Genomic DNA, 17368 nt, shown 5'->3' with positions numbered 1-17368 from the left:
TGGAGGAGGAGGTGTTATGGTGTAGGGGTGCTTTGCTGGTGACACTGTCTGTGATTTATTTAGAGTTCAAAGCACACTTAACCAGCATGGTTACCACAGCATTCTGCAGCAATACACCATCCCATCTGGTTTGGGCTTAGTGGGACTATCATTTGTTTTTCAACAGGACAATGACCCAACACACTGCAACTGTGCTGCATCAGATGATCTGGCCTCCACAATCCCCTGACCTCAACCAAATTGAGATGTTCTGGGATGAGTCGGACCGCAGAGTGAAGGAAAAGTGCTCATCATATGTGGGAATTCCTTCAAGACTGTTGGAAAAGCATTCCAGGTAAATCTGTTTGAGAGAATGCAAAGCATGTGCAAAGCTGTCATCAAGGCAAAGGGTGGCTACTTGAATATTTTCAAATATCAAATATATTTAATTTGTTTAACACTTTTTAGGTTACTACATGATTCCATATGTTTTATTTCATGGTTTTGATTTCTTTCACTGTTATTTAACAATTTGGAAAATAGTAAAATAAAGAAAAATCTTTGAATGAGTAGGTGTTATTAAACTTTTGACCGGTCATGTGCGCAGGAAAATAGATCATGCTGCAGGCAGCATAGAGAATAAAAAGTTTCAAACTGATCATTGATCACATGGTGCAAGAATTAATGTAATTAGTTGATTATTGAATGTTATTATGGACACACCTTTGTTGAACCAAAACATACACAGCCTCTGCTCAACAAACTCGAACTCTAGAATTAATCGTTTGGGGTGCTGCAGTTCACAAACGATATTGTGCGTATTGCCCTCACGGCAGTAAGCGATGCATTCCACCATGAGTCCTCACATTCTAGTCCGGTTGCGGCCACAACTAGACCTCGTTTCAAATGCATCAAGAAATCATCTTATTTGCATGCCTAGCAATCAACAAATGTCCATTGTTTAAAGCACACGTTTGCAATCACAAATGACAGCTCCAATAATCCCCCTATGTTGAACAACATGTGAACGAGGGTATTGTAGATTCATGACTTTCGAGGTTTTAGTTCATTTTTTTGGTGACCAATCGAAACCAAAAGCTATTTTATTGCTTTTAAATTATAGGTTGTGATAGCTGTAGGCCTAATTGTTCATTTCATTCAGTCGCCCGTCGCCCAGTAGGCTAGTGCATTTTTGGTTTCAGGTAAGATATTGGTATGAACATAAACACAACTGAACTCTCTATTAGAGGATATTGTTCTGTTTTTGGTTTCAAAGACAATAACAATTGTAGGCTATCACAAATGTGCATTTGTAACAGTATAGCTTCCGTCCCTCTCCGCGCCCCTACCTGGGCTCGAACCACGAACCCTCTGCACACATCGACAACAGCCACCCTCGAAGCATCGTTACCCATCGCTCACAAAAGCCGCGGCCCTTGCAGAGCAAGGGGAACAACTACTTCAAGGTCTCAGAGCGATTGACGTCACCGATTGAAATGCTATTAGCAAGAAACCCCGCAAACTAGCTAGCCATTTCACATCGGTTACACATTTTTATTTATTTATTTTATTTCACCTTTATTTAACCAGGTAGGCTAGTTGAGAACAAGTTCTCATTTGCAACTGCGACCTGGCCAAGATAAAGCATAGCAATTCGACACATACAACAACAAAGAGTTACACATGGAATAAACAAAACATACAGTCAATAATACAGTAGAAAAAATAAGAAAACAAAAAAGTCTATATACAGTGAGTGCAAATGAGGTAAGATAAGGGAGTTAAGGGAGTAAATAGGCAATGGTGGCGAAGTAATTACAATATAGGAATTAAACACTAGAATGGTAGATGTGCAGAAGATGAATGTGCAAGTAGAGATACTTGGGTGCAAAGGAGGAAGATAAATAAATAAATACAGCATGGGGATGAGGTAGATAGATGGGCCGTCTACAGATGGGCTATGTACAGGTGCAGTGATCTGTGAGCTGCTCTGACAGCTGGTGCTTAAAGTTAGTGAGGGAGATATGAGTCTCCAGCTTCAGTGATTTTTGCAGTTCGTTCCAGTCATTGGCAGCAGAGAACTGGAAGGAAAGGCGACCAAAGGAGGAATTGGCTTTGGGGGTGACCGGTGAGATATACCTGCTGGAGCGTGTGCTACGGGTGGGTGCTGCTATGGTGACCAGTGAGCTGAGATAAGGCGGGGCTTTACCTAGCAGAGACTTGTAGATGACCTGTAGCCAGTGGGTTTGGCGATGAGTATGAAGCGAGGGCCAACCAACGAGAGCGTACAGGTCGCAATGGTGGGTAGTGTATGGGGCTTGGTGACAAAACGGATGGCACTGTGATAGACTGCATCCAATTTGTTGAGTAGAGTGTTGGAGGCTATTTTGTAAATGACATCGCCGAAGTCGAGGATCAGTAGGATGGCCAGTTTTACGAGGATATGTTTGGCAGCATGAGTGAGGGATGCTTTGTTGCGATATAGGAAGCCGATTCTAGATTTAATTTTGGATTGGAGATGCTTAATGTGAGTCTGGAAGGAGAGTTTACAGTCTAACCAGACACATAGGTATTTATAGTTGTCCACGTATTCTAAGTCAGAGCCGTCCAGAGTAGTGATGCTGGATGGGCGGGCAGGTGCGGGCAGTGATCGATTGAATAGCATGCATTTAGTTTTACTTGCATTTAAGAGCAGTTGGAGGCCACGGAAGGAGAGTTGTATGGCACTGAAGCTCGTCTGGAGGTTAGTTAACACAATGTCCAAAGAGGGGCCAGAAGTATACAGAATGGTGTCATCTGCATAGAGGTGGATCAGAGAATCACCAGCAGCAAGAGCGACATAGTCTTGCAGCGACAAAATGCCTGCACTGAAGATGTCTTTCTGATTCAGAGGGGTTGGGTTAAATGCGGAAGACACATTTCAGTTGAAGGCATTCAGTTGTACAACTGACTAGGTGTCACCCTTTCCCCTTTCCCTATCTCAGTCCACTAATGCAGGACTAGTAAAGGCCCAGTGCACTACTTTTGTGATTTGTTTTGTGTTTACCAGCATTTGTAACTTGAGTGTGATAATTATCTGTACAAAACAGTTCATCTGATTTTTTCTTCATGGTGATGGAAAGTCTAAAGGTCACAGGAGGTTGGTGGCACCTTAATTGGGGAGAATGGGCCCGTAGTAATGACTAGAGTGGAATTAGCGGAATGGTGCCAAATACATCAAACACATGGTTTCCACGGTTTCCAGGTGTTTGATGCCATTCCATCTGCTCTGTTCTGGCCATTATTATGAGCTGTTCTCCCCTCAGCAGCCTCCTGCAGTACAGGTCCAAACCTAGATGATCAGCCTCCTGCAGTACAGGTACAAACCTAGATGACCAGCCTCCTGCAGTACAGGTACAAACCTAGATGAGCAGCCTCCTGCAGTACAGGTCCAAACCTAGATGAGCAGCCTCCTGCAGTACAGGTACAAACCTAGATGAGCAGCCTCCTGCAGTACAGGTCCAAACCTAGATGAGCAGCCTCCTGCAGTACAGGTCCAAACCTAGATGACCAGCCTCCTGCAGTACAGGTACAAACCTAGATGAGCAGCCTCCTGCAGTACAGGTACAAACCTAGATGAGCAGCCTCCTGCAGTACAGGTACAAACCTAGATGAGCAGCCTCCTGCAGTACAGGTACAAACCTAGATGACCAGCCTCCTGCAGTACAGGTACAAACCTAGATGAGCAGCCTCCTGCAGTACAGGTACAAACCTAAATGAGCAGCATCCTGCAGTACAGGTACAAACCTAGATGACCAGCCTCCTGCAGTACAGGTACAAACCTAGATGAGCAGCCCCTGCAGTACAGGCACAAACCTAGATGAGCAGCCTCCTGCAGTACAGGTACAAACCTAGATGACCAGCTTATGTGCAAAACAGTAATGTATATTTACATAAAGTGGTTTCTAAGGCTGGTATATTAATACTGCACAAAAAAAGGGGTTGTTTTCAATGTTATTTGATCAATAAAAATATGTAATTTGATGGAATGTTTTGTGTCTTTGCCCATAACGTTGCACCTTCTGATGTAAATGTTTGAGTACAGGGTTTTGTTCTTTCTGGATGCCATTAGAATGTCAATAGTAGAGAAAATGGACATGGCAACCACTCTTACAATTCCAACTATTGGATCCTGCAAGGTACTGCTCTTAATTATACAACTACCTTTTTTGCCAAAGCAGAGATGCTGAAAACAAGTTTTTGCCAGCGCTGCAAACATCTATATGGTCTGCTAATACAAATAAAGGACCAGTGCACTACTTTTGTGAAAAAATTGATTTCACCACCCTCAAATTTTTTTATATATATATTTTGTTTATTATTTTTCAGGAGGTGCTGCAGCACCCTCAGCTGCCCTACTTCCTGCAGCTATGATCCTCTGCCAGCATCCCCAATCCCCACCTGTAGACTGCCTGTCTCTGGAATAATGCATTTCCACCTCTCACTCTATCAGTCTTGTTTGTCCATCTTCCTGAATTAAAATGAGATATTCTAACAGATCCATTTTGCTGGTAAAACATCATTAAATATTAAGTTTTTTAGCTATAGTGGATGTATACTACTGCTTTTATATAATGAGCACCCAGATAGTGCAACTGCTGCTTATGAAAAGCTATAATATCAGACAGAGACAAGTTGGCCCGGGAAAAAACATGCGCGTGACACCTCCTAGTTGGCTACTATGTCGCAATATTAATATTCTCAGAGCCACCTTGTTGATACAATGTTTCAGTATTCTCAGAGCCACCTTGTTGATACAATGTTTCAGTATTCTCAGAGCTTCTTGTTGATACAATGTTTCAGTATTCTCAGAGCCGCCTTGTTGATACAAAATGTTTCAGTATTCTACGAGCCGCCTTGTTCGTTGATGCAATATTTAAATATTCTCAGCGCCACCATGCAGAATGTTTTCCTTCCCTGGCAAATATTGCAGACGGGCAAATGCTAAAATTAGCTGGGCGCTAACATTATGTGGAACAGTGGAAAGCGCCCGAGACAATGACACTGTCATAGTAGACTGTATGCGCCGTTTCATAAGGGTGGCTTCATATAGCCTTTAGCAGGGGGTCGGAAACCATTTTCAGTGCCAATTTACAATTGATCCTACCATTTCTAAAGCTCTGTGTGCCAGTTACAATTTCAATATAAGCCTATGCCAGGGCTCTCCAACCCTGTTCCTGGAGAGCTAGCTTTTCGCTCCGACCCCAATCTAGCGAAAACCAACAGGCCGGTAGCTCTCCCCAACACAGGGTCTGAGTGCCTTGGCCTTCATATTGCAGGCTACCTAACTGTGCCCCAAAAATGTCTAACTGCCCACAAACGGAATAATTCTATAGTTGGGTTCGAGATAGAGGCGCCACGCCACAAAACAATGATTACCTGTACTGAGGCGCTGTCCATTCAGCACCACACTACGGAACTATGACTACCTGTACTGAGGCGCTGTCCATTCAGCACCACACCACGGAACTATGACTACCTGTACTGAGGCGCTGTCCATTCAGCACCACACTACGGAACTATGACTACCTGTACTGAGGCGCTGTCCATTCAGCACCACACCACGGAACTATGACTACCTGTACTGAGGCGCTGTCCATTCAGCACCACACCACGGAACTATGACTCCCTGTACCGAGGCGCTGTCCATTCAGCCCCACACCACGGAACTATGACTCCCTGTACCGAGGCGCTGTCCATTCAGCACCACACCACGGAACTATGACTACCTGTACCGAGGCTCTGTCCATTCAGCACCACACCACGGAACTATGACTCCCTGTACCGAGGCGCTGTCCATTCAGCACCACACCACGGAACTATGACTACCTGTACTGAGGCGCTGTCCATTCAGCACCACACCACGGAACTATGACTACCTGTACTGAGGCGCTGTCCATTCAGCACCACACCACGGAACTATGACTACCTGTACTGAGGCGCTGTCCATTCAGCACCACACCACGGAACTATGACTACCTGTACTGAGGCTCTGTCCATTCAGCACCACACCACGGAACTATGACTCCCTGTACCGAGGCGCTGTCCATTCAGCACCACACCACGGAACTATGACTACCTGTACTGAGGCGCTGTCCATTCAGCACCACACCACGGAACTATGACTCCCTGTACCGAGGCGCTGTCCATTCAGCACCACACCACGGAACTATGACTACCTGTACCGAGGCGCTGTCCATTCAGCACCACACCACGGAACTATGACTCCCTGTACCGAGGCGCTGTCCATTCAGCACCACACCACGGAACTATGACTACCTGTACCGAGGCGCTGTCCATTCAGCACCACACCACGGAACTATGACTCCCTGTACCGAGGCGCTGTCCATTCAGCACCACACCACGGAACTATGAGTCCCTGTACCGAGGCGCTGTCCATTCAGCACCACACCACGGAACTATGACTACCTGTACTGAGGCGCTGTCCATTCAGCACCACACCACGGAACTATGACTACCTGTACTGAGGCGCTGTCCATTCAGCACCACACCACGGAACTATGACTACCTGTACTGAGGCGCTGTCCATTCAGCACCACACCACGGAACTATGACTACCTGTACTGAGGCGCTGTCCATTCAGCACCACACCACGGAACTATGACTACCTGTACTGAGGCGCTGTCCATTCAGCACCACGCCACGGAACTATGACTACCTGTACTGAGGCGCTGTCCATTCAGCACCACACCACGGAACTATGACTACCTGTACTGAGGCGCTGTCCATTCAGCACCACGCCACGGAACTATGACTACCTGTACTGAGGCGCTGTCCATTCAGCACCACACCACGGAACTATGACTACCTGTACTGAGGCGCTGTCCATTCAGCACCACCCCACGGAACTATGACTACCTGTACCGAGGCGCTGTCCATTCAGAGGTGCTGAATCACGGACATGGTTTAAATGTGTAGAGTTTCCTTTTGTATTTTGTGATTTTCGTCATTCTTTGGTCGATTTTGTATGTCTTAATATGTCCTTGTAGATTAAGTCCTTTGAAATGCATGTGTAGGATAAATGTGGCAGATTGCATTCGGGTCAGCTGTTTTTTGCTCCAGTTACTTTCACATTGATGTAAGCATTTGAAATCGGCCTTGTTGTGACTTGATACTGTGTATTAAGCATCTATTTCACGTTGCACTGTATGTGCCGTTCCACAAGTAAATCAGTCAATTTATGATGAGGTTGAGTAGTGGTTGACATTGTACACGCGGTTCCACAGACCTTTAAACCTGATATTGCGGTGATCATCAATGGCTGCAATATCAGGTTTAAAGGTCTGTGGAACGGCCATTGAAGATCACCGCAATATCAGGTTTAAAGGTCTGTAGAATGGACATTAATGATCATGAATGGCTGGGGTCATTTTGTTTGTTTTTGCTGTTCTCCAAATATAATTTTAATGTTTTTTAAATTGTGTAGAAATACAGTAAATGAGCTTCAACTTCCCCAAAAGTCCTGCCATACACCTAGGTTAATTAAGCTGAACTACATAACCAAAACTACATGACCTGTCAGCAACGGGTGTGGCTGAAATAGCCGAATCCACTAATGTAAACCTACAAGCACACACACACACACACACACACACACACACACACACACACACACACACACACACACACACACACACACACACACACACACACACACACACACACACACACACACACAAACACACACACACACACACACTCAGATAGAAATCCAATTTCTGTTAACAGCAGCATGTAAGCTCTGATAGGATCTATCACCTGCAGTTATAAAAGCAGAGAGCCGTGGTTCCATCCTTCACTACCCCTCCCTCCCCATTAAACACACACACACAGCTCCTAAATCTGTCCCAAAGTGGCCTCTTAGATAGTTGGGATAGAGGGGATCAATAGAGTGACACAGACACCAAGGGATGGATGGCTGGCTGGATGGGTGGACGGCTGGATGGGTGGACGGATAGATGGGTGGATGGATTCATAGATAGATAAAAAGATAGATAGATAGATAGATAGATAGATAGATAGATAGATAGATAGATAGATAGATAGATAGATAGATAGATAGATAGATAGATAGATAGATAGATAGATAGATAGATAGATAGATAGATAGATAGATAGATAGATAGATAGATAGATAGATAGATAGATAGATAGATAGATAGATAGGCTCTCAGCCTCACAGAGAGAGAGAGAGGTGTTTGTTGTTGCAGAATGAAGTGAGTTCATTCTTACAAGGTAAGTTCATTGAGTCAGCATAAAGTGGTAGACACCATATTACAGCTATGCAATCCATCATAATCACCATACTGTATGGTCTCTGATGTGGTTACATGCTGATGTATGTTGCAAACTCAACTAGCTCTCACAGTCTCACGCAAGAATTAGACGTTCTTCCATGTTTCTCAAACGTCAAATTTCGAACTGTTTAAGGTTAAGTTTAGGCATTAACTCCGAAATCTTAAGGCTAGAAATTAACTATGACTGGTTAAGGTTTGGGATAGGCTTAAATCAAAAATCTACTTTCTATTTCTGGATTTGAACTTTCAACCGTTAGAATCAGAGGCAGATGCTTCTGCCCATCCACCACGCTCTAGCAAACCAAAACCTACTTGAAGGTAACAGAGCTCGCTGTTGCCCTTAGTGGCCGGTTTCCATGTCATCTCCCAACGTCCTCAGACATGGATGGACGTTGAATACTGACTTGTATCAAGGGCGATCTGGCTGTGTAAACTGGTTTGAACAGGTCCAGTGTGTTCAGTTGGTGTTCTCTAACAGTTGTTCCATTTCCTCTGTTCCAGTAGTGCAGAATTGACTTGACTGACTCAGTAGACTTGACAGTTGACTTGACTGACTCACCTTCATGGCTTCAGACTTCTTGTGGAACATCTCCTCCATGTTCTCAGCCAGCTTCTTCACCAACCTCAATCCATCTATCTCTTCTACACGCACCGCTCGCTCAAACTCCTTATACTTCTGTAAGAAACACACGTACACACACATACGACCTCATTATACACATTGTAGCAAGAACATTTGTAAGAAAACACGCAAAATCAGAAAATGCATTAAAATGTCATGTATTAATATATTTTGACCAACAATGTAACCTAACTAACTCAAATGGCAACCACAAAACCCATTCCAACCCCAGCCAGTGACATATCGACCCCACCAACACACACGCACGCACGCACACACATGCACACTTAGCAAAGCATTATCTTTGCACACACACACAGCATAAATCAGGCCTCACCATGTCCAGTGACCACATCAGCTCTGTTAAATCTCATTACTGTGTAACAGTGGGGTGCTTACATTCACCACCAACCTCATTGGGGCGGTGACATTAAGTCCTAATAATTCCAGCACTTGTACATGCCACAAACTCTCAGCACACACACACACACACACACACACACACACACACACACACACACACACACACACACACACACACACACATACAGACACACACACACACACACCCACACACACACCCACACACACACACACACACACAGACACACACACACACACAGACACACACACACACAGACACACACACACACACACACAGACACAGACACAGACACACACACACACACACACACACACACACAGACACACACACACACACAGACACACACACACACACAGACACACACACATACATACACAGACACAGACACACACACACACACACACACACACACACACACACACACACACACACACACACACACACACACACACACACACACACACACACACACACACACACACACACACATATACACACACATATACACACACACAGTCACACACACACACAGACACACACACACACACACACACACACATATACACACACATATACACACACAGTCACACACACACACAGACACACACACAGACAGACACACACACAGACAGACACACACACACACACTCTGTGCCTGGTTGGAACGTGTTTTTCTAACGATCATCTGAGGAATAATGTTTCCCTGTGGAGCTGAGGGCGGCTGTGTTTGAGTCTCAAGGGGATTTAATGGAAGATTACCGGGGTATCAAATGGCACTGGCCTCTCTAATGTTCTGCCAAAGGGCTTAGACGCAACGCTCTCACGCCATCCTATAGCTACCCAGAGAGGGAAGGGATGACATAGAGATGAATAGAGAGAGAGCAAGAGAGAGCGAGAGCAAGAGAGAGCGAGAGAGAAAGAGAGAAAGAAATTTTGGATTTCGTTCATGATCTGCAAAACTGGTCGCCACCAAAAAGGAAAGCAAGAGGAAATGCAACTAAATGAAATGGCTTTAACGAGTAAGACACCCACTGTTTAGGCTGCTGCTGCCCAACAGAAAGACTGCAGAGTGAGAGACGTAAACATTTACTCCTGTTCATTGTAGAGTGAATTATCGTAGGATTCTATGTACTACACGGCATCATTTAAATTAACTGGAGAGTTAGATATTGGCCATTGTAATGTCAATTGTGCAATAGTATTGTCTTTCGAGTGTGGGAGGTGTGGAGGGATATGTCCGAATTCCATGCATTTTTCGTCAATCAGTTCGCGCCTCTTGTTATTTGTTTTTTTGCGTTTCATATCGGTGATTTCATTGTTTACCAGCAATGCTCACGTTTATGTCAATTAAGCCTTTGTTTTAATTAACGAGTTAGGTATTGGCCAAAGCAGACCACTGTCTTAAATCTACTTCGGATCATTTAAATAATCCCTCCAAAGTTAGGCAAGTAGTGAAAGGTTGGGAGTGCAAACTTTTTTTGTTTCCCAAACAATTGTTGGTAGACACACAGATTGTAACTGAGAGAACCTCTATTCTGAAAGCCTTAAATCAGCATTTTCTAGATACAGGCAGTTTATTTGAAAATATGAAAGCCCCCCTGTGAATTGACCTGACACCCCTGTGCACTCCTTCCTCACCAGGTTCTCCTTCTCATCCTTCTCTGTTTCACAAGTGCCTAAAGCCCTGAAAGAAATTGATAGAAAGAAATCCCGTGGCCCTGATGAACCAGACCCCTGCCTCTTACACCTAGCTGTAGATATCATTGCTCCCTCTTAACGTGTATTTTTAACCTCACGCTTGACATTAAGGAAATCCCTAAGTTATGGAAATCTGCTTTAGTACTGCCTCTCCTGGAAGGTGGAGATCCTTTGCTACTTGGCAACTATCGGCCCATATCACAACTGTCTGTACTGTCTAAGGTACTGGAGTCCTTAGTTAGTAGGCAGCTGAAGGCCTACCTCCAAGAAAACAACATCTTAAATGGAATGCAATCAGGTTTTAGGTCTGGCCACAGCACTGTTTCAGCAACATTGAAGGTTTTAAATGACATCCACTGGGCTCTTGACAAGAAGTTACCCTGTGTGTCTTTATTGATTTGTCGAAGGCATTTGACACCGTGGACCATGCTGTGTTGGTGCAAAGGTTAACATGTTGTGGAATGAATGGTCATGCGTTTTATAAATTGTTATTAATTGACTTGCCTAGTTAAATAAAGGTTAAATAAAATTGTAAAAAATAAAAAGCCTCTAGATTGGTTTATAAATGACCTATCAAATCATATACAACGTGTAATGGCGGATGGTTGTAAATCTGATTCAGGTGTTTCGTAAGGTTCTATTTTGGGCCCACTGTTGTTCATTTTGTATATCAACAACATTGAGGATCATATTGAAACAGTGGATGTTCATTTTTATGCAGATGATACTGTTCTTTATTCAAGTGGTTTAGTTTTTCTTTAGCTTTTGAAAATGCCCAAAGAGCATTTAACACCATACAACAGAATCTGTATGATTTAAAGCTGGTTCTAAATTCAGGTAAAACAAAATGCATGGTATTTTCAAATGCTAGGCATGTTACAAATCATGTCATTGCTACATTGGTTGGACATACTATAGAGCAAATTAAAGTGTACACATATTTGGGAGTGTGGGCTGATGATAAACTGAGCTTCACTGTGAATGTAGAGAACTTGATGAGGAAGCTCAAGCTGAGAATAGGTTTTTATTACCGGCATAAGGCTTGTTTTCTCTGGAGGCCAAGAAGGAGCTGGTACGATGTACATTACTGGCGGTTTTAGATTTTAGTGAACTTATATATACTGTAGAGGCCTCAACCACTACCCTGGGAGCACTTGATTCAGTATATCATGTGGCCCTCAGGTTCATTATCAAAACCGTGTAACACATCACTGTGATCTCTACAGCGCTGTTGGCTGGTCGTCATTGACCTTGCGTAGGCTTAAACACTGGTATACCCTGATTTATAAGGCCATATTGGGTAAAATGCCATTTTATCTCCGTTTTTTTTTAATCAGGTCAGTAAATAAATATCAATTACGGTCCCATTCTCATTTGCTTTTAACAGTACCAAGAATTAGAACAGGTCATGGTAGAAATAGTTTTAGTTACTCAGCTCCGTGGTCCTGGAATTCTCTCCTGAACATTTTAAAATTTGATGATCTAGTCACGTTTGTGGAGTTTAAACACTTGGTCGATGTAGATATCATCGAAGAGTGTAATTGTCTTTAGGACAGCTGTTTTTTAGTTATGACATTTGTGTTTCTTTACGTAATATGTAATTGTTGTATTGTATGTGTGTCTATAGTTTTGTTCAATGTTGTGTTCGTGTATGTAAGTTGTTCTGTCTGAAACGTTGTTCCCCCTGCTGTTGTTGGACCAGGTCTCTCTTGAAAAAGAGATGTTATCTCAATGAGAAGAACCTGTATAAATAAAAGTTAAATAAAATAAGAAAATGGTCATGTCAATTGTGCTGTAGTATTGCCTTTGACTATATTATCCCTGTGCATTGAGACACCTAACATAGTGCTCCGGTCAGTTTTAGAATGGGTAACTAGCAATGGGCTGGTGATAAACAACATAGTGCTCCGGTCAGTTTTAGAATGGGTAACTAGCAATGGGCTGGTGATAAACAACATAGTGCTCCGGTCAGTTTTAGAATGGGTAACTAGCAATGGGCTGGTGATAAACAACATAGTGCTCCGGTCAGTTTTAGAATGGGTAACTAGCAATGGGCTGGTGATAAACATCATAGTGCTCCGGTCAGTTTTAGAATGGGTAACTAGCAATGGGCTGGTGATAAACAACATAGTGCTCCGGTCAGTTTTAGAATGGGTAACTAGCAATGGGCTGGTGATAAACATCATAGTGCTCCGGTCAGTTTTAGAATGGGTAACTAGCAATGGGCTGGTGATAAACAACATAGTGCTCCGGTCAGTTTTAGAATGGGTAACTAGCAATGGGCTGGTGATAAACATCATAGTGCTCCGGTCAGTTTTAGAATGGGTAACTAGCAATGGGCTGGTGATAAACATCAAAAAAACTAAAAGCAGAATTTTTGGGACAAATCACTCACTCAACACTAAACCTTTAGATCTATTATTGAATAATGTGGCTATTGAGCAAGTTGGAGACTAAAGTACTGGGTGTAACCCTAGGTAGGCAAGCGTTTATGGTCAAAACATATAGACTCAATGGTTGCTAAAATGAGAAGAGGTCTCACCATGATAGTGCTTTTCTCTGCCTTCTTGACATCTCAGTCGACCAGACAGGTTCCTACAGGCCCTAGTTTTGTCACACCTGGAGTACTGCTGTGTGGTCATGTGCGGCAGAGAAGGACATAGGTAAATTGCAGTTGGTCCAGAACAAAGCAGCACGTATTACACTTAGATGTACACGGAGGGAAAGTGTCAGTCACATGCGTGTCAGTCTCTCCTGGCTCAAAGTTGAGGAGAGATTGACTGCATCACTATTGGTCTTTGTGCGACGTGTTGAAGGTACCGAACTGTCTGTTCAAGCAGTTGTCACACAGTTCAGACACTCATCAGTAGACATGCAACCAGACATGCAACCAGAGGTCTCTTCCCCAGGTCCAGAACAGAGGCTGGGAAACACACAGAGTTATGACTACATTAAATAGAGCCATGACTACATGGAACTCTCTGCCACCCCAGGTTACTCAAGCTAGCAATAAAACCAGTTTCAAAAACCAGATAAAATGACACCTTCCTGCACAAATGGGACTGTGAAGAGACACAGACATTTTATATATCTTGTATTGTAATTTGCACGATGTATTAGACCTAGATACTGTGTATACTGACATGTAGGCTATGTGTGATGTTTTAAATGTATTTCAGTTCTTGACTAATCATGTCCTGTACTACGTATTATGTCATGTTTCATGTGGACCCCAGGAAGAGTAGCTGATGCCTTTGCAGAGGCTAATGTGGATCCTAATAAATACCAAAAATACCAATTATACGATGCCCATGTTCCTTATCTGAGGAGAGCTGTGCTTGAAGTAGCCTAACTTCCAAAGCTGTTACAGAGTAATGCAAAGTCCTCGAATCGAGATGATCTTACTATTTTGGTCAAGTATGGTTTTTGTTAACAACCATTTTTTCAGTATTTCTATATTTTGCGAACCCAACTCTGGATCCAGTCTTCTTATCACCTGCGCTGTAAAATATATACCCAGTATGCACCTGAACCTGAACCTCAGACTCAGTCTCATCTGTTTCTGCTCGACACAAACTAAATAGGCTGAAGATCCTCTATCTTTAGTGGCTGGGTGTACATGTGTGTGTGTATGCTTGTGAGAGAGAAAAAGAAAGCGAAAACTAGGTGGGGGGGGTAGTGGGGGGTGCATGCAGCAGATGGATATGTTGCTCTTCATGGATCCTCTGACGTAAAATCAGAGAGAGTGCAAGATGAGGGGATAGGACAAGCGAGGGAGGAAAGGAGAGAAGGAGGGAGAGAAAGGACATAGAGGGAGGGAAGCTGAGGTCACACAGTGGTGTGAAATACATGCCCTTCTAGCGGGTCAGGGGAGTGATGAAGGGCGACAGGGGAAAGAGATGGGTGAGAGGTAGGAGAGGGGACTGGAGAGCTGCTATGAAATATTAGCATCTGCTTACAACAATACTCCTCAGAGAACAGTCTTATCACCACCAGAGAGAGACAGCAACAAAGAGAGAGAGACAGAGAAAGAGAGAGAAAGAGAGATCATTTACACACCCTCCTCTATTGAGCCAAAAGCTGGATGAGGCAAGAGCTCTGGTAGCCAATTACAGCAGCAACTAACAGCCTTTGCAGCCAATCAAAGTGACTGACCAATGAGTCAGCAGCAAATCACAGTGACAGAGCGAGTGCCAAGCAACCAATGACACTGACAGATTGACATATGTGTAGCCAATCACAGTGATGGACTGAAGACTGACAGGATGGAGTATATTAGGCATGACAGACAGGCAACCAACCCTTGACCTTTTGCTCCAGCGCTGCTCTAACACACCTGTTAATGGCTGAATAACACTCACTATCATAGCATTCAGCTGAGTCACTGAGCTCTGGTCACTGAGAGCGGTAAGAGGTCTGGACTGGTCTGGTCTGCTCTGGTCAGTGAGAGGTGCAAGAGGTCTGGTCTGGTCTGGTCAGTGAGAGGGGTAAGAGGTCTGGTCTGGTCTGCTCTGGTCAGTGAGAGGGGTAAGAGGTCTGGTCTGGTCTGCTCTGGCCAGTGAGAGGGGTAAGAGGTCTGGTCTGGTCTGCTCTGGTCAGTGAGAGGGGTAAGAGGTCTGGTCTGGTCTGGTCAGTGAGAGGGGTAAGAGGTCTGGTCTGGTCTGGTCAGTGAAAAGGGCAAGAGGTCTGGTCTGGTCAGTGAGAGGGGTAAGAGGTCTGGTCTGGTCTGGTCAGTGAGAGGGGCAAGAGGTCTGGTCTGGTCAGTGAGAGGGGTAAGAGGTCTGGTCTGGTCAGTGAGAGGGGTAAGAGGTCTGGTCTGGTCAGTGAGAGGGGTAAGAGGTCTGGTCTGCTCCGGTCAGTGAGAGCGGTAAGAGGTCTGGTCTGGTCAGTGAGAGGGGTAAGAGGTCTGGTCTGGTCAGTGAGAGGGGTAAGAGGTCTGGTCTGGTCTGGTCAGTGAGAGGGGTAAGAGGTCTGGTCTGGTCAGTGAGAGGGTAAGAGGTCTGGTCTGGTCAGTGAGAGGGGTAAGAGGTCTGGGCTGGTCTGGTCAGTGAGAGGGGTAAGAGGTCTGGTGTGGTCAGTGAGAGGGGTAAGAGGTCTGGTCTGGTCAGTGAGAGGGGTAAGATGTCTGGTCTGGTCAGTGAGAGGGGTAAGAGGTCTGGTCTGGTCAGTGAGAGGGGTAAGAGGTCTGGTCTGGTCTGGTCAGTGAGAGGGGCAAGAGGTCTAGTCTGCTCTGGTCAGTGAGAGGGGTAATAGGTCTGGTCTGGTCAGTGAGAGGGGTAAGAGGTCTGGTCTGGTCTGGTCAGTGAGAGGGGTAAGAGGTCTGGTCTGGTCAGTGAGAGGGGTAAGAGGTCTGGTCTGGTCAGTGAGAGGGGTAAGAGGTCTGGTCTGGTCTGGTCAGTGAGAGGGGCAAGAGGTCTGGTGTGGTCAGTGAGAGGGGTAAGAGGTCTGGTCTGGTCTGGTCAGTGAGAGGGGCAAGAGGTCTGGTCTGGTCAGTGAGAGGGGTAAGAGGTCTGGTCTGGTCAGTGAGAGGGGTAAGAGGTCTGGGCTGGTCTGGTCAGTGAGAGGGGTAAGAGGTCTGGTGTGGTCAGTGAGAGGGGTAATAGGTCTGGTCTGGTCAGTGAGAGGGGTAAGATGTCTGGTCTGGTCAGTGAGAGGGGTAAGAGGTCTGGTCTGGTCAGTGAGAGGGGTAAGAGGTCTGGTCTGGTCTGGTCTGGTCAGTGAGAGGGGTAAGAGGTCTGGTCTGGTCTGGTCAGTGAGAGGGGTAAGAGGTCTGGTCTGGTCAGTGAGAGGGGTAAGAGGTCTGCTCTGGTCAGTGAGAGGGGTAAGAGGTTTGGTCTGGTCTGCTCTGGCCAGTGAGAGGGGTAAGAGGTCTGGTCTGGTCAGTGAGAGGGGTAAGAGGTCTGGTCTGGTCTGGTCTGGTCAGTGAAAAGGGCAAGAGGTCTGGTCTGGTCAGTGAGAGGGGTAAGAGGTCTGGTCTGGTCTGGTCAGTGAGAGGGGCAAGAGGTCTGGTGTGGTCAGTGAGAGGGGTAAGAGGTCTGGTCTGGTCTGGTCAGTGAGAGGGGCAAGAGGTCTGGTCTGGTCAGTGAGAGGGGTAAGAGGTCTGGTCTGGTCAGTGAGAGGGGTAAGAGGTCTGGGCTGGTCTGGTCAGTGAGAGGGGTAAGAGGTCTGGTGTGGTCAGTGAGAGGGGTAATAGGTCTGGTCTGGTCAGTGAGAGGGGTAAGATGTCTGGTCTGGTCAGTGAGAGGGGTAAGAGGTCTGGTCTGGTCAGTGAGAGGGGTAAGAGGTCTGGTCTGGTCTGGTCTGGTCAGTGAGAGGGGTAAGAGGTCT

The 17368-nt window shown here is 45.2% G+C and overlaps 1 protein-coding gene across 1 annotated transcript in view; it reads right to left on the bottom strand.

Moving 5' to 3' along the window:
- Positions 1-17368, bottom strand: part of cacna2d3a (calcium channel, voltage-dependent, alpha 2/delta subunit 3a) — a 238163-nt gene that overhangs the window by 147698 nt on the left and 73097 nt on the right. The window contains exons 6-7 of the mRNA XM_039011568.1: positions 11247-11258; positions 8896-9012 (exon numbers count right to left, since the gene is read on the bottom strand). Of these exons, the coding sequence (XP_038867496.1) occupies positions 8896-9012; positions 11247-11258 (129 nt within the window). The remainder of the gene's footprint in view (positions 1-8895; positions 9013-11246; positions 11259-17368) is intronic.

Source organism: Salvelinus namaycush, chromosome 16 (genome assembly GCF_016432855.1).
Source record: "Salvelinus namaycush isolate Seneca chromosome 16, SaNama_1.0, whole genome shotgun sequence".
NCBI lineage: Eukaryota > Metazoa > Chordata > Actinopteri > Salmoniformes > Salmonidae > Salvelinus > Salvelinus namaycush.
The sequence above is the reverse complement of the archived record's forward strand: the minus strand, read 5'-3'. Positions and strand labels throughout refer to the sequence as shown.